This window comes from Uranotaenia lowii, chromosome 2 (assembly GCF_029784155.1).
Source record: "Uranotaenia lowii strain MFRU-FL chromosome 2, ASM2978415v1, whole genome shotgun sequence".
Classification (NCBI taxonomy): Eukaryota; Metazoa; Arthropoda; class Insecta; order Diptera; family Culicidae; genus Uranotaenia; species Uranotaenia lowii.
The window spans coordinates 180018069-180045543 of record NC_073692.1 but is presented as its reverse complement, the minus strand read 5'-3'; the positions used below and the strand labels follow the sequence as shown (position 1 = coordinate 180045543).

At 34.3% G+C, this 27475-nt stretch overlaps 1 protein-coding gene across 10 annotated transcripts in view; it reads left to right on the top strand.

Annotated features, from left to right (window-relative positions):
* The window catches only part of LOC129749152 (Kv channel-interacting protein 4-like), a 446730-nt gene that overhangs the window by 397389 nt on the left and 21866 nt on the right, over positions 1-27475 (top strand). For all 10 annotated transcript variants that reach the window (XM_055744047.1, XM_055744046.1, XM_055744045.1 and 7 more), the window contains one exon: positions 17186-17259. In XM_055744047.1, coding sequence (XP_055600022.1) covers positions 17186-17259 — 74 coding nt within the window. The remainder of the gene's footprint in view (positions 1-17185; positions 17260-27475) is intronic.

The following is a 27475-nucleotide window of genomic DNA, read 5'->3' as shown; positions in this document are numbered from 1 at the left end:
TGTTACCCAGGGCGTTAAAGGCTGCAGTTCCGGGGGTGTTCTGCAACAGGGTAATAATTTGGGTTTCCGCCGGAGCAATTGTTTGGTAGAAAACAGTCATAGCATTGATCAATAACTGAGGGGACTTGACTTTGAAAGCTGCCTTCAGATCGGTGTTCAGTTTTTTTACCGCAACAGTCGAGCTTTTGAAGGCAGCCTTGGTTTGAGCCCTGGTAACTGTACCGCTGAGAACCTGCGTCAAGTCAACTCCGTTATTCGACAAAATGATGGAAAAAATTTCGTGTTCTGCTTCCAAGTTTTGCAAAATGGTCAACATTGTTGGTGCTCGCAGCAGCTGGACGGTGGCAAATTTAGCTTGTACTGTCTTGGCAACATTTCACACGGCTACTCCTAACTTTTTTAGACTTACAGGAAGGGTTAATTGTCCGGTTGAGGGATAGTTGACTGTCCAGCCTGAGGGATGGAAGAGGTGTGAGTTTATTCCGTTCTTTTAATCTTAAGACAATTCAATAGCTTACCACAAGCAGGAATACGCACAACACAAAGCACAGAGCAGCGAGTTTCATCTTTTCAACGTGGACTTAAAGTCTGCTAACTGATCCGAAATGTACTTTGTCTATCTAGATTAGGATGCATTTATACTTCCTAAAACATTGCAGTTTTCAAAAGGTTTGTTGTTGCCAAATTCGAAAAACGGTTGAGTTTGTTGAATCAGATGGTTTCAACCCGTGGTACTTCTGACGATCAAAAAATTTCAATATGATACTCTAATAATAGAACACTTTCATACCTTTTAATTTTTTGTTTACTTTGTGATCAAATAAACACATTCTTCAAACAACCCGTTCCGGTAAAACGCAAGACATATTTTCTTTTCATCGTGCTTCTAAAGGGTGAGACGGTCAAAATTTGGTCAAGGGAAAAAGCGTGTAAATCGGTGAAATCGTTTATTTAGAAAATCAAATTAAATTTCTTTTTCAAGTTTAATTAGTATAAAATTCAGGAAAAATATTCAGTTAGGCTTCCGCATTTCCAAATCCGAATTGCCGGACCTTACGCTTAACCCCTGCCATCAGATTTTGTACAGCCACCTTGTCCACCTTCTACGACGCAGAAAGCCAGTTTGCCTTGAACTGCTGCTCGTCCTTAGCAGTTTTTCTGGTCTTCTTTAGGTTCCGATTGACAATATCCCAGTATTTCTCAATTGGGCGGAGCTCTGGCGTGTTGGGAGGGTTCTTGTCCTTGGGAACCACCTACACGTTGTTGGCGGCGTACCACTCCATGGCCTTTTTACCATAATGGCAAGATGCCAAATCCGGCCAAAACAGTACGGAACTACCGTGTTTCTTCAGGAAAGGCAGCAGACGTTTATTCAAACACTCTTTCGCGTAAATTTCTTGGTTGACAGTCCCGGAAGCTATGAAAATGCTGCTTTTCAAGCCACAGGTACCTGGCAGGCTTGCCAAACCAGATATTTCTTCGCGAACTTTGACAGTTTCATGTGCTTGAAAATATCTGCTACCTTTCCCCTTCTTTTTGCCGTATGAAACTCCTGTCCCGGAAGCTGCTTGTAGTCGGCTTTGACGTAGGTTTCGTCGTCCATTACCACGCAGTCAAACTTCGTCAGCATCGTCGTGTACAGCTTCCGAGATCGCGCTTTGGCCGTCGTATTTTGTTTATCATCGCGATTTGGAGTCACTACCTTCTTGTAAGTGTATAGTCTTGCTTGTTTTTTGGCTCGATGCACGGCTGTAGACGGTACACCCAACTTATTTGCGGCATCTCGGAGAGAGAGGTTAGGGTTTCGCTTGAAACTACCGGCAACTCTCTTTGTCGTCTCAGTGGCTTCCGGTTTTCGATTTTCCCCCGATCCAGACTTCCTGGCTGTCGACAAACGTTCCCCAAACACTTTAATTACATTTGTAACGGTTGATTTGGCAACTTTTAGCGATTTTGCCAGCTTTGCGTGCGAGTAGCTCGGATTTTCGCGATGCGCGAGCAAAATTTTGATACGCTGCTCATCTTCCTTGGGCGGCATTTTGACAACTGAAGAGTGAATTCCAAAATCGAAATAGGAGCAACATTCTACACACACACACATCTTCAAAATGAGGGGTGTTCAGGTTTTTTAAATGCAAAATTGAAAGAAATACGTCATGTTGATATTGACCAAATTTTGATCGTTTCACCCTTTAGGTATCAGAAATTTTGTCAATTGCACAAGTTCATTAGCCTCGAAAGCAACGCATCTGTAAAACAGTTAAACCTACCCCTTATGCATCCAAAGTTTTAAGGATGATGGGACATCAAATTGGCGTAGTTAGAAAAATTATCGGTTTCTTTAGTTATTTTTTAGTTTCTAAAAACATACGATTTTCTCCCTCCTTAAAAAATGGGGTAACTTGCAACGAACTTTGTTTTTAATGGAAAATCTAATGAACACGTATGAAAGTTTATAGTTTTTATTATATTTGCGATGCATTAAAGATCATCACGCATGAAAACACCAATTGCAGTAATTTTTTGGTCTGTAAAGACCAATTTTCACATTTTTTTTTCTGAAACTAAGGATGCTGCATACATGTAGGGTAGGGTGTCCCAAAATTGCATAACTTCTGGGAATCTGGGGGCTCACCCTCCAAATGGTAGATTAGGATGTGCAGAACAAACTTTTGTATGGGGCCGACTAAAAAAAATCATGTTTAGAGGTTCCGCAAGCGCGATCTTTAAAAAAAGTCCACTGTCAAAAGATTTGATTTTAAAAAAATTCTGAGTCCAAAAATGTTCATAAAATTTATATATTTTATATTTTGTTAATTTTGTTTGAGTTAAAAACTACACGTAAAAAATACAAAGTGAACCAAATTTGTATTAAAATTTAAAACTAGCAAGCTATTTTCGAGAAAAAAAAATTTTTTGGTCCAAAAATTTTGAATTCAAATGACCAAAATGTGTAACAAGCGTAGAATATTTTTGATACCAATGCCATCAAAAGATGCGGATTTTTGTGCACTTAAACTTTGCTGAACAAAACATGTGGTTTGTATCAACGTGTGAACAGCTATTCACGATTTAATGCTTAACAAAAATCACAATTTAGTATATTTTTTATTTAATTTATCAAATTTGTCTTAATAAATACCTACTTTAAAATCAAAATACTTGCAAAAAAAGACTTTGATGGTTTAAAGATGTCATCAGAAGGCCATATGCCGAATTTGAGCAGAATCGGACAACAGAAAGGGGTTGCACTGAATCTCAAGTGTGAAAGGGATTCTGAGACATTGTGTTCTGAAGAAGCATAAAAACTGGTTTTTCATCCAATATTTTTTTCCTTTACGAATCGATTGCTTAGTTATGTTATTTTTATTAAAATTTCAATCAAAACTAACATTTCACCTGAAGACTGCAACTCGATTGGACTTAAAACAAAAAAGTTATGGCTGTTCCAAGATTGTATTTTTGTGGCAAATTGTCGTTTAACACACAATGAGTACTTTTTACTCATTGCGTTCTACAGGACAATTTGTAACCAAAATACAATCTTTGAACAGCCATAACTTTTTTGTTTTAAGTCCAATCGAGTTGCAGTCTTCAAGTGAAATGTTAGTCTTAATTGAAATTTTTATAAAACCTTCATAATCAAGCAATCGATTGGTAAAGACAAAAATGTATGATGAGAAACCAGTTTTTTATGCTTCTTTAGAACACTATGTCTCAGAATCCCTTTCACACTTGAGATTCAGTGCAACCCCTTCCTGTTGTCCGATTCTGCTCAAATTCGGCATATGGCCTTCTGATGACATCTTTAAACCATCAAAGTCTTTTTTTGCAAGTATTTTGATTTTAAAGTAGGTATTTATTAAGACAAATTTGATAAATTAAATAAAAAATATACTAAATTGTGATTTTTGTTAAGCATTAAATCGTGAATAGCTGTTCACACGTTGATACAAACCACATGTTTTGTTCAGCAAAGTTTAAGTGCACAAAAATCCGCATCTTTTGATGGCATTGGTATCAAAAATATTCTACGCTTGTTACACATTTTGGTCATTTGAATTCAAAATTTTTGGACCAAAAAATTTTTTTTTCTTGAAAATAGCTTGCTAGTTTTAAATTTTAATACAAATTTGGTTCACTTTGTATTTTTTACGTGTAGTTTTTAACTCAAACAAAATTAACAAAATATAAAATATATAAATTTTATGAACATTTTTGGACTCAGAATTTTTTTAAAATCAAATCTTTTGACAGTGGACTTTTTTTAAAGATCGCGCTTGCGGAACCTCTAAACATGATTTTTTTTAGTCGGCCCCATACAAAAGTTTGTTCTGCACATCCTAATCTACCATTTGAAGGGTGAGCCCCCAGATTCCCAGAAGTTATGCAATTTTGGGACACCCTAATGTAGGGGTCAAATGATACTACGAAAAATTCTACAAGTTGAAATCATAAAAACCAATGTTTGAATGAATGAAATTTCAATGTTTACAAACGCGTGATGAAAAACATTCATATTCCAGCACATGGAAACGAGATTCACAAGGTGTTTCTTTGATTTGCATTTTGTTGCATTTTTCCTCAGACACCTAACTGAATTATAAAAATATTTATTTAAAAAAATTGAGTGATTGTTCGAAAAATATTTTTACACCAACAGTGTTGGTAAGCATGAGGAAACCAGTAAAAAGTTTGTAGGTAATATTATCAAGCGAATCTATCATACTGGGTAAAGTTTTCACGGCATCGAAAAATGTTAAAATTCGTACATTTATTGCTCGATTTTTCTAATTTTATATAACAATAGAAAACTTTCAAAAAAACTAGTTTAAGATGCGAGAAATTATGTCATCATCATTTTGTAATCATTGAAAAATAACTTTATTACAATACATTAAATTAAAAATTGATTCAGTGTGGTGTTATATATATGTTGCATCCAACCCCGCTGTTGCGTGATGCCCCGTTTGACGGTATATGACGGATTTTGCCCAATTGTCACAGATCGTAAACATCTCATACCTAACCTTAATTCGAAAGAACATTCACGTGTAGTTTGATTTTTTTAAAATACATGTGTACCTATTTTTCTTTTCTTATTTTTTTAGGAAAAAAAATAAACAAATTACCGAGCGTTTTTTCAAATTAGGCAAGGTTGTGGATATTCTTTTCACGGCGTAAAATAGCTAAAATCGGAAACAACAATTTTCGAATAAACTCAAAAGATAAAACGAATTTTAATGCCGCATTCGCTTGTTATTAATTTCTTACGTATATTTTTTACTTTGATTTTGAACAAATTCAATTTTTACGAAAGTTTTTTTCTTCATTGAAATACATACATCTGTGTAAATTAATAGAATTCTCATCAATAGTTTTCGCCTTTGCGTCAACGTGATTCAGCATTATTTTGTGGGAGGAAGAAGCGGCTAAAAACCGATAACTGATAATATTATCGAAAAGGAAATATTGTGCAAAAAATTATTTCAGACCTTTTAATCGCAGATCCAGCATACCACAAAAAGGAACTATTGCTGACTTGAATTATTACTAATAGACTCAAACTCAAATGCTCTGTTATAATGCGTGATTTTCTACCGATTCCATAGGAGGAAATTTAAATCGGTTTGAAACGTTTATGATAAAGATTGTGTTAATGAAAATAAAACAATGTATTAAAAAATCGAAGAAACTTGTGTTTGTAAATAAACATTGATTCAATCAATCCAGGGTTTGATGATGGGAATGGGCTTTTTTCAACGAACACACACCTGTAAGATCTCAGTGAAACTTCATGTTTCTTTGAAGAGATCTAATTTACTAAACTCTACATCTTTCAAAGATAGTTATAATTGCTAGCATCTTACAAATACTGGAACCACCAGCCCACAGAAAGAGTACTGTATACACCATGACCCGAATTTCGATCTCATGACTTCTGGCTTAAAAGTTTTGAATGCTATCTTCTAGGACACGGTCAGCGACCGGGTTTGGTAAATATGATTGGTTTAAAACAGAGCAAATAGCTCTTCTTTTGATCAGGTAGCAGATGATTTTATAGCAAAAAAAATTAATCTGGCCCATGCAGCAATTCTTGTGGTAAATTTTTACAAGAACTAAAGGAAAGGGTTCCAAAATGCACCTAGCGGATTTAATGCGCCTACGGCCGCGGCGTTTTGGCGAAATGACTAACAAGACAACATATCTAATGATTGCATTTGGAGAGTGGTACGCTTTGAACATAACGCAAAAAGAATTTTGTGAATTTACCAACTCAAAAAATATAAAAACTCATATAAGTTTTTGCTACCTTGTGATGTAATATTTTGAATTTTAAAAATTATACGTAAAGAAGCTCAAAACAAAACTGGGGTGGTTTTTTATTCTTATTCAAATGAACTTAAGTAAAACAAATTTAAGCTGTTAAGTGGAATAAGAGAGAGTTTTCTTATGCCCTCATCATGTTTGTAAAATGCCTCTTTCCTTAAATAACAGGTTAAATTAGGGTTACCATATCCTGCAACGTTAAAAACAGTACGTTGAGATCATATTTCAAAATATTTAGGAAAATTGGAAACTCATGATAATTTGAGTTATGGGTGGCCAAGCGATGGCCCGCGACTGTCTTTTTTTGGCCCGCGAACCTTTTTCAGAAATGATTTTTTTTCTTATACATCATTTAAAAAAAACCGACTAAATGAAGCAAAAGAGAAACATTTTTATGTTTCCTTAATTTTACAACATTTTACAAATTGTTTGTACTCTGCAATCACGTATTATGCAATAAATATTTGTTATTAAATTATTTCAAAACAGTGGTATTGAAAGTGGCCTCCACTATTCTGGGAGTGTCTTCAAGCAGAAACTAGTATAAATTTGAGGAGTTTGGAAGGCGTCAAGGAGATGCTCATAAAATACAAAAAGAACTCTAATTACTCACTACACTTAAATTATAACACTAGTTTACAAAATTTTCAAAAAATCGTGAACTTCATCGACCGACAAAAACTTTTAATGTGAAATCGGGCGTTTATCCGGAAATAAAATTCAAAAAAAAATCTCAGTAGAACAGTTTTTGAGTTATGCTCCAAATATGAAATTTCGAACCCATAAAAGGACTTGTATTAAATTCAAATATCTCGGATTGCTAAACATTAATACAAATTTTTAAATAAAAGTGGTTAATAAATAAGCTATCGAGCATTTGAACTTCAATTTGAAAAATTGTTTGAAAATTGGAGAAGTTATGTTTATTTTAATTTTTTTAACAGGAGTATTTGTATTTTTGCATAATTTAACGAACCGCGGTGTACTGATCTAAATACAGGAAGAATTTAATATGATAAATCTCACTTGATCCAAGCTAAAATTAATCATTAACTTACCAGAAGATCACATGCCGAATTCCAGTAAGATCTGATCAGGGCCGAATTCAGCTTTCGCACACACCCAAAAAAACTGGCCAAAACTCGAAATTTAAATTTCATTGGTTACTTTTATGTCAATGTTTATTTGATTCATGAATAAATTTAGCACCATGTACTGGTCAGTTTTTTGACATCTGATTTGTTTATAAATTGTTACAGATGTTGAAACTTTAGTATTTTTATGAGATAGAATTTTTCTACAAATCGTTGAATCAGCGCGACTACGTCATGTCAATGAATAAAACTTTCTTAAGTGACTAAAAATAAAAATTTGAAACGGAAAACTTCAATGGAGGGATATTTTATAATTTTAAGTATAATAGACAAAATTCGATGACTATAGAGACAGTACGCAGTGCTTTAAAAATTATTCTATTAATTTTTTTTAAACGTTGATTTTTTTTTACAAATTAGTGTTTTTGTTTATGTTCCCAGCAAGTCCCGCCAAAATGTTTGATATTATTGGAAAATTGATAACTTCAATAATCATGTGCAAACTCGCGCAAACTCACGCATTTTACAAATTTTCAAGTTTGAAGTTTAAAAATATTGATGGTTTTTTCCCACAAAAAAGTCACCTAGGGCTTCGTTTATTTTAAATTAAAGCTCAGTAAAATTTATGTTCTTTTTCGAATATTTTCAAATGTTATTTAACATTAAAAAACAAATAAAAAAATCAGATTTTTTTGAATTTTACAACTCTTATAACCTGAATTATCTATCATGTCATAAAAATGTTAGAAAATTTCTAATAGAAAAATATGAAAAATTATGAAAACGGTGAAAAGTATATTAAATGATCTAAAAAACGTTTGATAAGTCAAAATAAACTTTTTTATTGATTTCAAAACTAAAAAATACTTTTTGCCAACTTTTTCTTTTACGTACTCCTGTGTGCGTCGGGGGTCGTTATCCCAGTTATCCCAGAGAATACAAACATTTTAAACGTAGTTAAAGATCTGGAGATGAGTTCAGTATAATGTCTTAAAATAGCCATGTTGTCTGCGTAGAAAATAGTTTTTGGAATCTTCATAAAAAATGTAAATTTATCACGTGCAAACATTGCGGAAGAGTTAAGAAATTTCTCCAAAATGAAAACCCTGAAAAATGCAATTTTTTTTCAATACCCTATTTGAAACATAGCATACAATATAAAAAAACCTAATAATTAAATTCAAATCCCATAGAGATACAAATAAAATAATTTAGGAATTCACAACTAAGAATTCAATTCAGTGTCTCGAATCTTAATCAAGTTTTGACTCAACTTTTGAGAAATAAAATTTGAATGAAATTGATAAAAAAAAGAAATTCAAAGTTACAATCAGAACCAAAGCTGGAATTGCACCAAATATAAATTTCAATTTTATATCTTTGAAACACAAAAAACCTTTTCATGAGATGTTTATGAATATTATTCTCATCAGATTAAAAAAAAAGTTATCAAACTGTTATTCTAAATGTGTCAATAGTTTCATTCGATGCCCTCAAAGCCAAAGAGGTACAGGTGTAAAAAAGATCGATTGAAAAAAAAATTTGAATAGAGATTTAATATTTTAAACACAAATCCTGAGTTCTCAAAATTCGGAAAATCATAAAACTAAGCTTCAGTAATTGAAGAAACAACACAACACAATGAATTGAATCTGGAAAAAGAAAAGATTTAAAACATAGAAATATCCATGTTAAGAAAATCAATGATATTAGTAACTCAACTATGAGATCGTTTTTATTATAATTTGAGAATGATCATTTGGAAAATGATATGCTGAATTCAGAATATATACTTCAGTAGATGATACAATTTTAGTGAAATCAGTTGAAAATGTTTCAATATGAATTTCAAGTCTAAGACAGAAATTGGGATGGAAATTCAATAAAGCAACTCTGTATTGTCGATTGGTCTAATTTAAGCAACTACAGTTTTTGAAGATTTCAATTTCAAAAAAAGGTAGGGAAAATGTTTTAGAATTTATAAACCAACGAAAATATCGATAATAGTGATTGAAAAGTGAAAAGTAATAATAATAGCCAGTCTTAACTTGGATACGGCCCGGGTATAATTCTGAAATGTTAATCATAAATCTTATCTGTTCTTTCTAAGCACAGTGAGCTAGTTTTGGCGAACCAGCTGCTATTTTAGTGCAGTAACAATCAATTGGAAAGTTAACGTAATAATAAACGTTATTATTGTGCAAGACGTTTGTGTGTAATGAAAATGTGGAGTTGTTTTTGTTTATTTTGCCTGTTTTGTACAGAATGACATTTAAATGACAAAATATGAAGAGCCAAAATGCCCTTAACTGCTAACTCAAGGGGGGCCCTTAACTTATATAAGAGAAAAACTATTCTACTTAGATATTATTTCACGTGGGCCCCTTTAGTTGTTTAATTTAAAGTTTTCATTCCGATTTTTAAGTTTTGATTTATTTTCAGAGATTTGTATAAATTGAAGTAGTATGATTAAGGTAATGTTAAAACTGACCATAGGGAGGGTTTTCTTGAGTCTCAGATTTGATTAGGAAGCATGAAAAGTGTTAAAAACGAGCCAAAAGCAACACCTTTCATACTTCCTAATCTAATCTATCCATCTATAATTTTCATTACTTTCATTTGATATTCGTCCTATTAGAACGTATAATTCACCGAAATGTCATGAATCATTCAACTAAAAACAATAAATGCATTTTGAATTGATATATTTCTGTATCTCGTCTCAATGTAAGAACACAAACTTTGTAAATTAGAAGAACGAAATTCGATTATTCGATCAAACATCTTTAAGCCAAAAAAAGAGTACTTTCAGTTAAATTTCACAAAAAGAAGAGTACATAAATTTATCGATCGAAAAAGAGTACATGTACTCTTTAAAGAGAACGTATGGTAACCCTAGGTTAAATAGAATAAATGTATGATTTTTACAATTGAAACTTCGAATCTAAGCGCTTATTAACATCTTATGAGGGAATTGAAGATCTCAAAACAGATTTAATGAAAATTTTCTTATGGATGAACTGTCTCCATAATATGGGAACCCTAATTTTGGTTCTATTTTGTATGATTATAAAAGGCATTGATTTGTATAAAATTCAGCTTTGACGTATGAAGCCCAGCAAACATTTAAGAAGGTATTTCGCAGAAACTACAGAATTATTCAAACAATTATACCAAATGAACAGATTGTACTAAACCTACCAAAATAGCATATAGCTACATAAGTGTAGGCGATATTTCTACAGCGACAAGACGACAAGATTCCAACGATTCGATTTCCCCACAAATAGCAAAATAAACGATTCTAAGTCACTTCCATCTGTACCGTTGAGCCGTCAACACGTACGCCGGAGCATCGTATCGTTGCTGTGTACCTGCAGGAACATTTTTACATTATTTATTTTTTCCTTACCTGTTTTTCAATCAGCACTTTTCAGTGCTAAAATTATTTTCATTTTCTTTTATTCATATTTTCTCTTTTCTTTCCAGCATGGGGAAGTCTTCGGCCGGCTCAAGGGCCGGAAGAAAACGGATTGCTGAACCTAATCCAGGGCCATCTGCCAAAAAAGTTGAAATTTCCAATTCATTCGATGTCCTTCATAACATCGGTGATGAGGAAATATTCATATTTAATTCTGATAAGAGTACTAAGAAACCTTCTTCTTCTTCTTATACTCTTAAAAACGAAAAGATTCCACCATTAACGGTCACGATTCCTGACTTCAATGCCTTTCGAAAAGAAATCGTCACTTCCGTCAAGGATGTGAAGATTTCTTTTCAGATCGGTCGAAGGGGAACTGCTCGTATATTGGCGGAATCTTTTAATGATTTTCAAAAAATTTTAAATTATTTGAATAATAAAAAACACCAATTTTTTACGTACGACACTAGAAGTGATCGTCCTTTTAAAGTTGTACTTCGTGGTCTCACCGGCGATCAGACACCGGATGAGATCACAACTGAATTAAATTCTTTGTTAGGTTTTTCTCCGATTCAAGTAATTCAAATGAGGAAAAGAACCAACACGAATAATATCAGTAGTGTTGGTTTTGCTCCTGAGCTTTATTTGATCCATTTTAAAAAGGATCAAGTTAATAATTTGCAAATTCTTGAAAAGGCTCGTCTTATGTTTCATTGTCGAGTCAAATTCGAACCTTTTCGAAAATCTTCAACCAATTTCCTCCAAAATATTACGCAATGTCGTCGTTGTCAAGCTTTTTGTCACGGCACTAAAAATTGTAGAATGAATGCCAGATGCATGCTTTGCGGCTCATTCGATCATGAAAAATCTAAATGCCTTTATGGTGGTGATAAACCAAAAACAGAATTTTTCAAGTGTGCAAATTGCGCAGGTAATCATTCCTCGAATTCGCTAGACTGTCCCATCAGGGCAAAAATTATTGCTTCTAGGAAAAATCCCAAAGTTTCCAGAAAAGTTTCTTCTCCTCCTTCCTCTTTTTCGTCTTCACACGTCGGGCCGGCAAACAACCTGCCTGTTCGCATTCAGCCTCGGTCTACATTGGAATCACGGCTGGGTTATACCCGAAGTGATTTTAATGTTACCTGTGTTGAATCTGCGCCCCAGACTCGTTGTTTATCGTTCTCAGAGGTGGTTGAAAATGGGTTGCCCTCTCCAGGCATAACTAATAAAAATGGGAAAAAACCAAGTCTCAACGTTCATGCGAAGGCTTGGGAAAATCCCCGAAATTCAAATACTTGTTCTTCTCCTTCATTTTCTGATCCTAACAATTTTGTTGATTTGGGTGAGATTACTGAGGAAAAATTAAAATTTTTGCATCAAAATTTAATGGAAATGATGCAACTTATGTTGAAAGCAAATTCAATGTTTGAAGCTTTCCAAACTTCTTTTAATTATGCTAACAAAATTATTATGACTTTACGATTCCCTCATGGATCCAAATAGATGTGTAAATATTATGAATTGGAACGCTAGATCTTTGCTGGCTAACCAAGATGAGTTCTTTTTATTTTTGAAAACTCAAAACATACATATTGCTGCCATCACTGAAACTTTTTTAAAGCCAGACAATAACTTGAAAAGCAATGCTTTCTTTAAAATTTTGCGAAATGATCGACTTGATCGACAAGGTGGGGGTGTAGCTATTGTCGTCAATAGTCGTCTCAAATTTATACTTCTTCCTTCTTTTAATACAAAAGTCTTAGAAACAATTGGAATTGAATTAGAAACTTCTATGGGGAAAATTATAATTATTGCCGCATATTTGCCTTTTCAATGTAGCGGTGAACAGAAAAAATTTTTGAAGGGAGATTTACAAAAACTTACCAGAAATAAATCTCATTTTTTTATTATTGGTGACTTTAATGCAAAACACCGATCTTGGAATAATATTTCATCAAATTCAAATGGGAATATTTTATTTAATGACTGCTCTGCAGGTTATTACACTGTTGAATATCCTAATGGGCATACTTGTTTCTCTTCGATTAGAAATCCTTCAACAATTGATTTGGTTCTAACGGATTTAGGCTAGCATTGTAGTCAATTAGTTACTCATGCGGACCTCGATTCAGACCACCTTCCAGTAACTTTTTCTTTATCCCAAAGTCCCATAGAAAACCCTTTAAAATCAACTTTTAACTTTCAAAAAGCTGACTGGGAGCGATATAGGAATTTTATTGAACGTAATTTAGATGTAAACGTTCCATTGAATTCAATTGAAGATATTGATTTGGCTGTAGAAAATTTGACAACTTCAATAGTCAATGCTAAAGCCGCTTCAATACCCAAAGTTAAACATAAATTTAATCAACCTTTAATTGATGATGATCTTCAGTTTTTGATACGACTGAAAAACATTCGTCGACGCCAATATCAACGTACTAGGGATCCTTATTTGAAATTTATTTATTGCGACCTTCAAAAAGAGATCAAACGTCGTTTAAATTTCATTCGTAATGAATATTTTGCCAAAGCAGTAGAGGACATAAAACCCTACTCAAAGCCATTTTGGAAATTAACTAAAATTCTGAAAAAGCCCCAGAAGCCAATTCCTACTTTGAAAGACGGGGATAAACTTCTTTTAACGAATGCAGAAAAAGCTCAAAAATTAGCCCAACAATTTGAGTCTGCTCATGATTTTAATTTAAACGTTGTAAGTCCAATTGATGCTCAAATATCCCTTGAATTTGATGATATTCTTTCTAAACAAAATGTATTTGAAAGTTCTTGTGAGACAAATATTGATGAACTTAAATTGATTTGCAAAAAAATTAAAAATATGAAAGCCCCAGGGGAAGATGGGATTTTCTATATTCTTATTAAAAAGTTGCCTGAAAGCACTTTAAATTTTTTAGTTAAAATCTTCAATAAATGTTTTCTCTTGGCTTATTTTCCAAATAAATGGAAAAATGCCAAAGTAACTCCAATTTTAAAACCTGGAAAAAGTGCTTCAGAGCCTTCAAGTTATCGACCAATTAGTTTGCTTCCTTCTTTAAGTAAACTATTTGAGAGAGTTATTTTGAATAGAATGATGATTCACATTAATCAGAATTCTATTTTCCCTGATGAACAATTTGGTTTTCGTCATGGACATTCTACTACACATCAACTTTTGAGTGTAACTAATATGATTAACGCTAGCAAATCTGAAGGTTATTCGACTGGTGTTGCTCTTCTTGATATTGAAAAAGCTTTTGACAGTGTTTGGCACAAAGGTTTAGTAGCTAAATTAGCTCGATTTGATTTTCCTGTATATCTCACCAAAATTATTCAAAATTATTTGACTAGCCGAACCTTACAAGTAAGCTATCAAAATTCATGCTCTGAAAGGACACCCATTAGAGCTGGTGTCCCTCAGGGTAGTATACTTGGGCCAATCTTATACAATATTTTTACTTCTGATCTTCCTGATGTACCAGAAGGAAAAGGTAGAAGATTATTTGCTGATGATACTTTGCTTTCAGCCAAAGGTCGAAATTTACGGGTGGTACGCAGTAGATTGCAACAAAATTTAAATTCCTTTTTGAATTACTTGAAAATGTGGAAAATTTCTCCTAACGCTTCCAAAACTCAACTTATTTTATTTCCCCATAAGCCAAGAGCTCAATTTTTAAAACCTAATGAAAATCATTCCATAACTTTTAATGGGGTTTCATTAGAATGGTCTGATCACGTGAAGTACTTGGGACTCACACTTGATCGGAATCTTACTTTTAAAAATCACATTGAAGATATTCAATCTAAATGTAATAAATACACTAAATCTCTTTATTCTCTCATCAACAGGAAATCCAAGTTGTGTCTGCGAAATAAGTTACTTATCTACAAACAAGTGTTTCGGCCAGCGATAATGTATGCAGTTCCGATTTGGTCTAGCTGCTGCGCGACGAGGAAGAAAGCCATCCAGAGGATTCAGAACAAGGTTCTGAAAATGATTTTGCGGCTTCCACCTTGGCACAGCACCGAAGATCTTCATCGGATTGCGGGCATTGAATCGATCGAAGAGATGGCCAACAAAATAATCTCCAACTTCAGAGGAAAATCGATGCAGTCTTCCATCGCAGAGATTCGTTCTCTTTATAATTAGTTTAATTTTAGGATAGTGTTTAGTTTTAAGTTAAAAATATTTTTGCCATTACAGGATGTTCTCCTACATTAAATACTTAATTGCGCTAAGCAAATTTAATTCTTATAAATAAATTTTTAATATCTAGTTAACTATAGGGCTCTGAACAGTTCATTATTGAGCTGAACACCTAATTTAATGTAATAATGTAATATAAATGTAATGATGAATTGATACAAATAAAGACATATTTAAAAAAAAAAAACGATTCTAAGTATGTAATTTGAAGAATAAAACGAAAAAAAAATTCCTCGACCGCGATTTGAACTCCAGTCCTCCAAGTTCGCTGTCCGATATCTTACCACAACGCCAACTCATCAGTTGATATGATCCACGCTATAGCTCTATACCACAGTGGTTGAAAACTCGAAAAACGTGATCATTGCCTTTTTGAAGGCCTAATTGTCAAAATAGCTTTATGGTATGTTCTACAATGTTTCATCATTTTAAAATTAGCATATTTTATTGTAAAATTTTTCGTGATCCATTCACCTATAAGTGAGATAATTATTCTAATTTTTGTATTAATTTTGTGGCATTTTGAGATTTTCTTTTTTATAAACCGGTCAAAGGAAGAAAAGAAGAGACCGGATATAAGGACCGCCTATTTATCGTAAATTAAATCACTTTTAGATAGCTCAAATCGTTAACGTCGAATTAGTATTTTCTCAACTTTTTAGAGACATATTTACGAGTTGACTAAACTGTTTTCCGATTCAACTTTTTTTGGGCAAAGTTTGTCGTAAATGAATCAGGGAAAATCACTCTATAACAACGTGTTTACGATGGTTATGAAAAATGTCTTAATAGTCGATTTGGATCATCATTTCTATTACGATTTCATGTTTGCTGGGATATAACATAAAAGTCACAAAGATGGTAATTTGATAAGTAATTCTTTGCTGGTTAAATGTCACTAATAAAACTTGAAAATAATAACCAAGAGTAAAGAGTTTATGTATGCTCTAGCTAAGAGTCGATCTCATGATCATTGGCATAAAATACTTAAATTCTAACTAAAACTAAAGAAATCATCAATCTTTTGAGCTTTCAAAGTATTCATACCATTGAGTGTTAGTTGCCATATTTTGTGACAATTTAATGCTGGGTTTTATAATTCTCAGTGAATTATGATAAAATTTCATCAAACATATTACAAAATTAAGGGCGATAAAAAACTCTTTTATAAATCTACCCACTGGTCACTCAACCCAGAGACAAAGTTTCGTTTCCAATTACAAACGTCAACGGTTCCAAAGCTTTCCTGCTCAATAAGCTGCAGGGAATTTTTCAAGTAAATCCCCGTTCATCTGGCACTGAATGATCCCATTAATAATTCATTCGTACCACCAAACTAAAACCAATGGCCGGCCATTAGATTCTCTTTACGGATGGTGAAACATTTGCTTCATCAATATTACCTGGTTCATCGGCTCGTAGCAATGCAGCAATGGGATATGTGTGCCTCCGGATGTCGACGGTGGTACGAGGAGACGTGGCCATTTAGTTCATGGGCTCATTTACGACCATACGGAGAACATCGACTGACCATCACAAACTCCCACCCACCCGGAGAAAGAGAGAACCATTTGGGACATTCATCACGTGCCATTCATTGGAACCATAATCACTCATCCACGGGAATCCCTAATTTCCGGTCCAGACCACCGGGATCATCACTGACCGACGTACTCCGGCGGACTTAAGGGGAAACTTTAGCCAAAATTGAAATCAGCTTTTGTGGTTGATCCGTAAATTTTATTTTTACGACGTCGTCGTCTCTCTTGAGAACAGACGTAGCAATAAAGAAAAAAAATCTGGTAATTTTATTTCCTACGAGAAACTCTGAGATATCCACACTAAAAATGCCATCCAGTTCCCCCTTAACTATACCGACACTAAATCCGAACCGCACTGGAAGCACATCCAATGGCTAACTTTCCGTTTATTTCTTTTTTCCTTCTTCTATTCTTGCTCCTGTTCGTTGGCATCGTTCGTTTACGTTTTCTTCAATCCTGATTCGACCTCCACCGGATGTTAACTCACCAAACTCAACCAAACAAACTGGGACCAACAACCTCACCGATCGATGGGACCGGATGTGGCCGGCTCAAATCAAACCCCGCCCGGTTTTGGACAACAATAACAAAACAGCAAGCAGCGGTCAATACGCCCATTACGTATTCAATTCCATCGATCTGGACCGGAATGGCTCATTAAGTTTCGAGGTAGGTGTTTTAGTAAAAAAAAGGAAGCTAAAAATCGTTCGTTCATAATAAAGGGTGTGAATGTTTTTGAATAAACGAGCGATGTTGAGTGTACCTTTAAACGTTCAAAAGTATCGTCAATATACAACACATTGCAAAGAACTTAGTTAAGGCTTAGGCCAAATTTAAATTAGGTTATTTCACTTGAAGCAAATCACATAATTGATTATACACCCATTCGATATATTTTTATTAAAAGAAACTTTATGGTGTTTTTACAATAATTTAAAAAAAAAACTAAATCTGTCTAGAAGCGAATTTCTTATCTTTTCGATGACAAAAAGAATGCGCTTTTAATTTAAATTAATATGGTTTACAATCCGTTTACTCCACATTTAGCTTAGCTTAGCTCAGCTTAGCTTAGCTTAGCTTGATTGACTACTCACATCCACCATTAATCATTTAACCTGAAATGCCAATTTTTAAGCTTCTTAATGTCTTTTTGAAATAATTTTCAGTATTTGAATTTCAAATTCCACAACCACAGGCGTGGTTCAGTAGAACAAGTTCCACGTCACCAATGGTTGCTATTCCGTAATTGACCGAGGCCATCAATTTTGTTCATAGGTCAAAAGAATGGAAGCTAGGATTTGCTGCACATTCACAATGCTCAAAACTGATGCTCTCTCTCTTTTGACATCAATAAAGGTGCCGACCACGTCCTAGTAGTCAATAGATAGATTTGGAAAAAAAGAAAGGGATAAAAGAACAGTATAGCGCATTAGGACCGAGGTCACCTCTGCATCCTAGCAAAAAAGTTTTAGGTTGGCGGATTGGGAGAAACGATATGATTAGGAGACACTTTTGACTAGTGTAACGATCTCATTAGCTACGCTTTACAATTCTCTGATCGTTTACTCCACATTTCTTCAAAAACAGACGATCTTCGTCGTTCAGTTCGGAACCAGTGATGCCACATTTAAATCGGTATTTAAAAACCCAAAAAAATCTTTAAGTGGTATGGATGGAAATCCTTAAAACTGGTATGGAAATCGGTATGTAAGGTACATTTTGGAAAATTCTTATATTTTGAATTTCCTAACATATTTTTCTTTATATAGAAGCTAGCAATAAAAAGTTAGTCAGAGAACTCTTTAAATGATCATTTTTATTTTTTAAACTAGCTGACTAATGCCGTAATTTTTTTTACCCTGGTTGGCCACCAAATAAAACAAGTACCGTAATCCGGGGTAAGATTGATCACTTTTTTCAATATGTTTCGATTTTTTTGCTGTTAAGGGGAATGTGGCATGTTTCATATTTTTAATACCAGTACTGAACTCTTATTAACGTAAAAAAAAGTTGCAGAAATTTTTAAGACTCCTTTAAATATGATTTAGAAATCGATTTCGTCTCTGTTCAGAGTTTCATGCTTTGGGATAACATTGATCAGTCTCTGTTTTGACGGTTTCATCGAGTCTTCTTGATCATAAATACAAAACACCTTCATAATATTTACGAATGCTAGTTCTAAATTTTACCTTGCTTTTCAACGTTTACTTTTAAAAACATTTATTATCGAAAAAAGAACAATATTGCTGCATACATTTAGGGGCAAAAATAATAACAATAGCTAAATAGTTTTAGCTTCAAACACAAAGGTAACTTCACACATTCTCCTAGGCCCTCCCACTATTTCCATTTCCATTTTTTCTTCAAAGTTGATAGGGTTCCTATCCATTTTTCCAATACGGGCGTACTCTTGGAAAATGTCCTTATTTTTTAACTATAAATAAATTATCATTAAATAACTATAAAAAAGGACTATAACTAAACACAAACAATGAAAAAAAAATGTTCTTCCACATTCAACAACCCGTTTGCTTTTGAATGCTTTTTGGTATTATCAGGAGAGCTGTTTGTTTGCAATCTTTGGAAAAAAAATATTTTCAGATTTTGAAATTACATTTTTACTAACAGAAAAAAAAATTCAAATACAAACCAATTTTGTGCCTATTTGATACTCAATTGTTGGTCAAAGTTACCCCGTTTTACGGCACGCTATAAGTGTGTTTAAATACATTGTTCCGGATCGTCCCAACAAATTCGATCTTTTGGATGCTTTAATAGCTCAATGAACTGTTTGTTATTGCACTTGAGGGCGCAATTAAGGCAGCCCAATAAAGCTCTTCAGTTCACTTGAGGTGATATTATTCAATTGCAGGTGATTCTTCGGATGATACAACCAAATGTCACATATTTACTTGAATGAAGGCTTTGATGGTTACAAATTGGCTGACAAAGAGAATCAACTGCCCAATTCCCTTGAGTGAATTGTATGTACTCATTAATGAACTTGAAAGTTGCAAAGTTATTTATATGTACGTCGTATGGGACTTAAGTCATAAAGGGCACAAAAGTGCTGAAAACGTGATTTACTTAGTCACAAAAAGTGCATTGAGGTGCTTTCTTCCTGGCTGATTGACTGCCTGGTTGGGTGGGTGCGCCTGCAGTTATGCTACGAAATCATATCACAACTTCAAGTTTTAGTTTCATGTAGATCATCGTCCAGGCGTGGCCTTGTGGTATCGTGTTCGATTCTCACCATGAAGGTCGGGGTTCGATCCCCAAGCCGGGAAGCTTTCTTTTTTTCAATAAGTAATTTGATACTTGAATGGCCATTGTGATGCGCTATATGTAGGAAATGAAGGAAAGAAGGAATTGAGTAGCAAATCTCGACAAACAGTAATTTGTCAAGTACAGAATCCGGCGCGTGGTATCATGGCGGCACCATGTTCAGAACATATTTAATAATCAAGAGAAGGTGATATGAAGCGATGCCAAGGGTGTAATTGATAGAGGAGAAGTTTTTGCTCATTTTATTCATTTTTTTTGGAAGCTGTAAAAGGCTGCTGGAAGCTGATGTCTTAAATAAACAGGGGTGAAATTATGAATCCTATTCGATTCGAGATACTCGTTTAGAGTTTTACTCGAATCAAATTAGAATCGGTATTACGTATCTGGTTCGAGTTCTAAATTTTAACGTACTAGATTTCGAGTTAACCGGATAGTAGATCATCTCGAAACGTTCCATTCGAATCGAGCTTGTTCAAGATCGGTAATGCCAAAGTCGGTCGAATCGAACGAAACTCGATTGTTTCGAGTTCCATAATCCCGCCTCAGGTTTTCAATATTTGAAAACTATCTGTTTTTGCTGATGTAGAGCAAATAGTAGAAATGAAAACTAAGTAGAGAATCCGAAATTAATATTTTTCTCCAGTTCTCATAACTGAATGAAAATTAAGTTTGAAAGTTATCGTTTGGTAAGAAAAATAAGGGCATGACGAGCATCAGGGTTACACGTGGCTTAAGCAAATAAATTAAGTAAAAACTTGAGACTTCAATAGATGTTTTTTTAAAAGTGGGATGTAAAATTAATAAGAAGCCATAGAATCAGATCAACCTAAAGAAATTTTTTTAATTTAGTAATCACTTACAAAACCGATGGCTTATTGACGTGCGAGGTAAAAATGGACCCTTAGTTAGTGTTCTTCGTTTGATTGATGGTTTTTTTACTTAAAATCTTCATTTCTGCTTCTAGTTCTAGATTTGGGTGCAGGCGATAAGCGAAAGAAAAGATTGCAAGAAGTTGAGAGAGTTGTAGCATCAATTTCAAATCAAATTCAAATCCCAAATGTTGTACCTGATATTCAATATATTCGAATGTTCATTTTTTACACAGGTGTTCAATTTTACCGTTGGCTTCTTAGCGATAGTATCGGTTAGATATTAAATATTTATCAATCAATTTCATATTTTTATTAACATCGACGGGTCTTAGAATTTGTAGAATAGATATCCCAGAGAGGCAGGTTTTAACCGGGCGTGCCCAAATATTTAGGGAAAATATCGAGACGAGTCCGTATCGGCCCGGATGCCCGGATTTTATTTAAAACTGCCCGGTTTGCGTCCCATTTTTTCACATAATTTTCTATATTTACCAAAGAACTCAAATAAGGTAATGATAAATTTTGATTTTCTAGTCCGAAAGCTAATTTTTAAGAATTATTTTCCTCAAAATTAATAAGCAAGATTTTTAGAAGCATTGCAAACAATTTGGCGAAAAAATAAAGTTTCAAGTAATTTTCTCCTATCTTTTTATTGATTTTTTCGGTTTTTTTTTTAAATCGCTCGGAATTGCCAGGCCCGGTAACTTGCTGAAAATTGCTTAGTATATGCTTATGTAGAAAGGGGAAAAGTATTTGTGCGGAACTCAGGCCCTTATCCTTGCAGTGTCTCAAAATGTAGCCAGCTAAAATTTGCAAAAAAAAACTTGTGAAAAATTAGTGAATATAAGTGGCCCAGTGGGGTGTCTAATTACAAAATAGGGTGAACTGTGTATTTTTATCGAGATTAACGTTTACAACCATATAATGTACGTGATCCTTTTTTTCAATTGAATTTTTGCAGTTTTTTTTTTATTTTTCAATACCTCTTTGCGGATAAAATACGAGATATCTCGTTTAACGCTTGCCACAAATACGCTACATATAGAATCATAACTCAAATGTAGAAATTCCATCATGAAACTATATTTTAAATAAAACTAAATAAAACATTAAACTTTCGGTAACTCATAGATACTAAGTTTGAAGAATTTCAACAGTAGATTCTGAGATATAGAATACCGAATATCGGTATTTCAAGGCTTTGATTTCTTCGCGTTCCTTCATGTGTTAAGAGTGGGAGAGTTCTGAAATATGAGCTTTCCGTAAACAAAGTGTCTACTTTCTGTGACAAACTAAGTTGATATTTTTTCCGACTTTTGTCCGCGTCATCTCCCATAGTGCAGTATAGTGCCATGTTTTGTTGATTTTTCTGTGTTTTCTCTGCTACTTTGATCAAGAGATTTGACAGCTCTGACCTGCCTACACTGCCGCTCATAGCAAGTCCGTCCCATTTGCGTTTTTGTTGAAATGAGAAAAATGGCATTAAAAATCGTAAAAAAGTCTTTCGGTAATTTGGCACTTGTATGCGTTTTTAATCAAAGTAATCAACATAATCTGTCTCTGCTACGGCTAATGAAAGATTTCTGCTTTCTAAGGATTATTTTTTGGTTTTGATTCTTTTGAAAATCATTTGCTGGACCTTTATGGCTGTGGGACCGACTTGCGATGATTTATGCCATATGGGACCGACTTGCGATCATTCGTTCAATGGGACAAATTTTCTTGAGGTTTTTTTCAATGTTCATCAGAACAAAGTAGGGTAGAAGCACTAGTTATTGAACAGGTACCAGATATTGAACACTAGTAAAACATTTACCGATTAAAACAATAATATACAGTAGAAAAATGAATCAAAATTTGTTACCAGTTGAGTCAGTTACCCTATGCCACTCACGAAGAGTACTCATTTGGTTAGGAAAACGCCTAGATGTTATGTGTTTTATGTAGCATCTGTTTTATGTCACATGTCCCGTATAGTAGAGTATTCAATAATAAAGATTAATAAAATTCCTAAATAAAAACTATTAAAATTGTATAATGAATCATTAGATTAGATAGGGAATTCCTAACGGTCACATCAAATTTAAAAACACATTCCACAAAACACTTACCACAAAATATACACAAAACTGGAATAAAGGGATATAGGCTAGAGAGAGACAGCACGCTAAAGGGAAAACGATAAAGAGACAATCACTATTGAAAAAGTTAAAAAGGGAACTGCGGAAATTGGCTACCGGGAAATACAGGGTCTTTTCCATTCTGACTTCCGTACAAGCCACATCGGACAGTGGAAAAGATCCCTGTGCAAATTGTTATAAGAGATCAGGTAATCGATCTTATTCCCGGTAGCGCGCCAATTTGCTAATTCCTTTTGGTTCTAGGACCCATTATTATTACTAGGCGAAAATTGCCCAGGTCCGTCGCAAGGCAGCATCATCGATATCGTCGCCCAATACGCCCGACCGCCATCGTCAACCGGCAGCCAATCCCGGAAGTAGCCGAGATCGACATTCACTTGTGCTTTCCGGAGGTTGACCGGCGAGTGAAAGGGTGTGCGACAATTGCCAGCGACTAGCGATATCCGCTCGGCGAGCAGCAGCCAGCGCTCAGCCGAAACGAGCCCTGTTAAGGTTTCTCGAGGTCCATAACCGCAAATTTGGCACCTACATTGATCCCGTGCACCACGTGCAAACCCAGAACCCGAGGTATCCCGCAGCAGAATTCCAGTTGGCCGGCCACCCACACACTACACTACACACAGCTCCAAATTGTAAGGTAGGACAATAAATGATTTAATTACAAAGACCGGTGTTTTGGATTTTCGACCAGCGTCACAACCTTGTCATAGCCGACCCGAGGTTCTTCGCAACCTCTGCTCCGCTGAGCCAACCAAAAGAGGCCGCATGAGGCACACCCTCACCAGAATCCCCGTGGCTTGACCAGGGATTCGAGGGCTATTGTAGCAGGCCCTTCTGGTCAGCTAATAATAAATTCGTTGTGCCACTGTTGAAGCATTTTATACCTATGTTCAAACTTTTATCAAGAATCTCGGACTCTTAAAGCCACAATCCCCGAAACTTGAATATGTGTTCAAATTTTGGCTTGATTTTTCGACTGGATGAAGAAAACTGCCTATTTTTGATTGGGGGAAAAATTGGATAAAAGACAAATAAACGTCTAAGATAAAGAGTGTTTAAAACTAAGTCTTTTTGAATTATTTCTGGAAGGGTGACAGCCTTTATTATCCTTATTTTCTTAAAATTTAACAAATTAAAGTGTTCAATCATTGGATCACAGAAAACGCCAATGTTTCAATTATTGAACGTTCAATCTTGCAGTACTCGTTTCGAAAAGAGATGCATGTACCAGTTATTGAACAAACATCGGTTGGTGTTTGTAAATGTAAACAAATTGTTTCTTGGTTGCTAGCTCAACCAAATCGCCTCTGCAAGGCATACTATCAAGCGAAATACCCCTGAATATATGCAATGATATTAAATGTTTACGTGTTCAATAATTAGAACATTGCCTGTTCAATATTTGAATCATTGTGTTTAATCATTGGGACAAAAGTAATTTTGAATAAAAAGGCTTAAATAATAATTTCAAAACATGTTTCCACGAAAAAAATATATCGATTCGAAGCAGAGAAATAAGCTTAAGCTACGCTATCAAAATTTTATCAGACGAACCTTTCGTTATTTTTTATTGGCCACAAATGTGTTGAATCCCAAAGATGCTGTTCAATATATAGTGTTCTTACCCTACTGAAAACAAAGTTTTCTCTTCAAACTACAGATAAAATTAAAGTGTTTCCAGCGATAAACTGAAAAATGATGAAAACGCAAATGGGACGAACTTGCTATGAGCGGCAGTACAGCTAGGGTAACACTTTTACCTTGGGACCTGTACGGGAACACCCTGCATGAAGTGGGCCGGGAATATTACAGAAATTTCGACGTTTGAGTAAAAATCATAAAAAGCTGTATGAAATCGATATGTGTTGCCGGTAATCGATATATACCGATCCTTGGTAAAAAAATTTCCCAAAAATCGGTATGAATACCGGAAAATCTGTATGTGTGGCATCGCTGTTCAGGACTATCAGGTAGGTAGAAGAACTCTTGCTCTCTTGGCTCTCTCTGTCAACCTGATTTTTCAGGATTTGCCTGATTTTTGGAGGCCCAACCTGATAATTGGATAAGACTTTGTTTTTATCTGTTTATTTTTTTTTTTTTTTTTTTGAGTAAGCCTGATTTTTTCTGATTTTTGTGAATACGATGAAGATGGGAAGCACAGAACTGCATTAACGACATTGGTGGAGGTCAAAATGTGGATTGACGACCAAAAAAAGTCCTCATTTCGACCGAAATTTCCGTTAAACCATATATCCTGATTTATAATTCTCATGTCCCTGAATTTTGAAAAAATAAACTGGCAACCCTGCTCTCAACACAATATGGACACGAAGATCCCTTTTGGAAATCTCTCTTTACTTGATCGAAAACGATTGTACGTCCAGAGTACGCGTGTTTAAAAGGAGCTGATCCACTATGAAGAGTTCTGAGAGTCCGCCATACATTACACGTACCGTAATCCGGGTTAATATTGATCACTTTTTTCAATATTTTTCGATTATTTTTTCTGTTAAGGGAAATGTGGTATGTTTCATATTTTTAAAACCAGTACTGGACTTCTATGAACGTAAAACATGGATGAAGACATTTATAAGACTACTATAAATTTGATTTAAAAATCGATTTCGTCTCTGTTTTAACGTTTTCCTTTAACACTAGAAAGACCGCACCAGTCAAAATGACTGGTTGGACACTTTGTTTGTTGAATATCTTTTGCATACTTCGCTTTAAAAATTCGCAAAAAATACGACTTTTCATGAATTTTGAATCTCTACAAAACTGTGTATTTTTTATTTCACTAGCTCTTTTAGTAAGCGAGAAAAATTTCGCCATGGACACTCTGACCGTGACCAGTCAAAATGACTGGTAAAATTCACAACCCTATAACTCAAACAAGATAAAAAATTTTCGCTTGCTTTTGGTTTCATTTGCAAGCTACATTCAAGACAATGAGTCCTAGTTGATTTATGGTGGGCAGAAGTGTGTCATTCGTTATGAAATTATTGATTTTCGATGCGAAGTCGTGAAGATTTGAAGAAAAAGTTATCGGATTGGCCGCTGTGTGACGCTTCAAGCACTTGACTCCCAATTTTTTTAGTCTGTTTTGTTGCTCAACTATAATCGAACTATCTGTCATAATTTGGCGAAATTTCATCAAGATTTGTAAAAGTTATGTTAGATTTAATACATGTCCATTCGAGTAATCGAGTAGTTTTAGGTGATAAATATGTTTTATACTAAACTAGAATGAGTAAAATTATTATAAATTGAGTACTTATTTATTCAAATTTGAAGACGTCAGCTATGAAACTGAATTATTAAAATGATATTTCAACATGGGTGCACGATATATTCTTATATGTTGGTTATCCACCATGGGTGCACGGATTCACCGCAGTTTCTGCCCAAGTATGTATTCACTTGCATTCTTAGAATATTAGGCTCGACAAATTTCCAAAGCAAGTTCACTTACAGGTATTCCTGATTGAACATTCTTATTATAAGAGGAAATACATCTTACCTGTCGGCAACTTTTGGGGTTTGAACCCAAGAATTTTCTTGCCGATACAAGGAATCGAACCCAGTACGCCTGGCATACCTATACCAGACCCGCGCCAGCCTATCTAATAGACCACATCGGATGCGGATATTTCAACATGGGTGCACGGAATGGCTGCAAATTCACCGTTGTAAATTATATAGAGAGAAATAGTTTTCAACTTGCTTCAGAACACATCATATTTTTGAGTTAGACATGAAAGGTATTTGAAATACAATATTTGTCAATTTAAATACTTTTAAAGAAAAACAAATCAACGTGTACATTTGACAATGTTGAATCATTATTTTAATTTTCACTGTTTTCCGTCGCACGACATAATTTAATGCATATAATCCCTAAAACTCACTCAGTCCATGGTAACCGTTTTCTAATTTCTTGGATGTTGATCAGATCTTATCAGATAAATGTACGATTGCAAAAACCTGTTTTGCAATAAAAAAATAAATAAATTTACTATTTCAAGATAAAATTGTAATATATCTTTTCCAGGAATGAAAAAACGGAACTTTAAATAAAAATCGTTATTTAAATCATTATGTCTGAACATGACAGACATGGTTTCGACTTTGGTTTGGTTAAGATTTGTGAAAAAGGTTTTTCAAAAATTTGCAAAAAGTTCAATATTTGATTAAAACGCGGTGAATCCGTGCACTTATAGTGAAAAACCATGTATATAACACAAATTTTTATTTGAATCTATAAAAGTCTTTATTCTTTACCTTTAGCATGCAAAAAAATTGATTTTGGATGAATAGCGGTGAATCCGTGCACCCATGGTAAATTGCTATATTTATAGAAAAAATATGCTTCAAAACCTACAATATCAGGTATAATTTATAGGCAACGTGTTGAAAAATTTCAGAGCGATGGATGCTAGAAAATATCTACTAAAACAAAATTAAAGTGAAACCGTGCACCCATGGTCAATATCCATAGCCGCCTAACATGATTTTGTAATTAGATTGATAATGTGTTTTAATTTTTTGGTTATTATTTGAAATATTCATTTTATGACATACACGCAT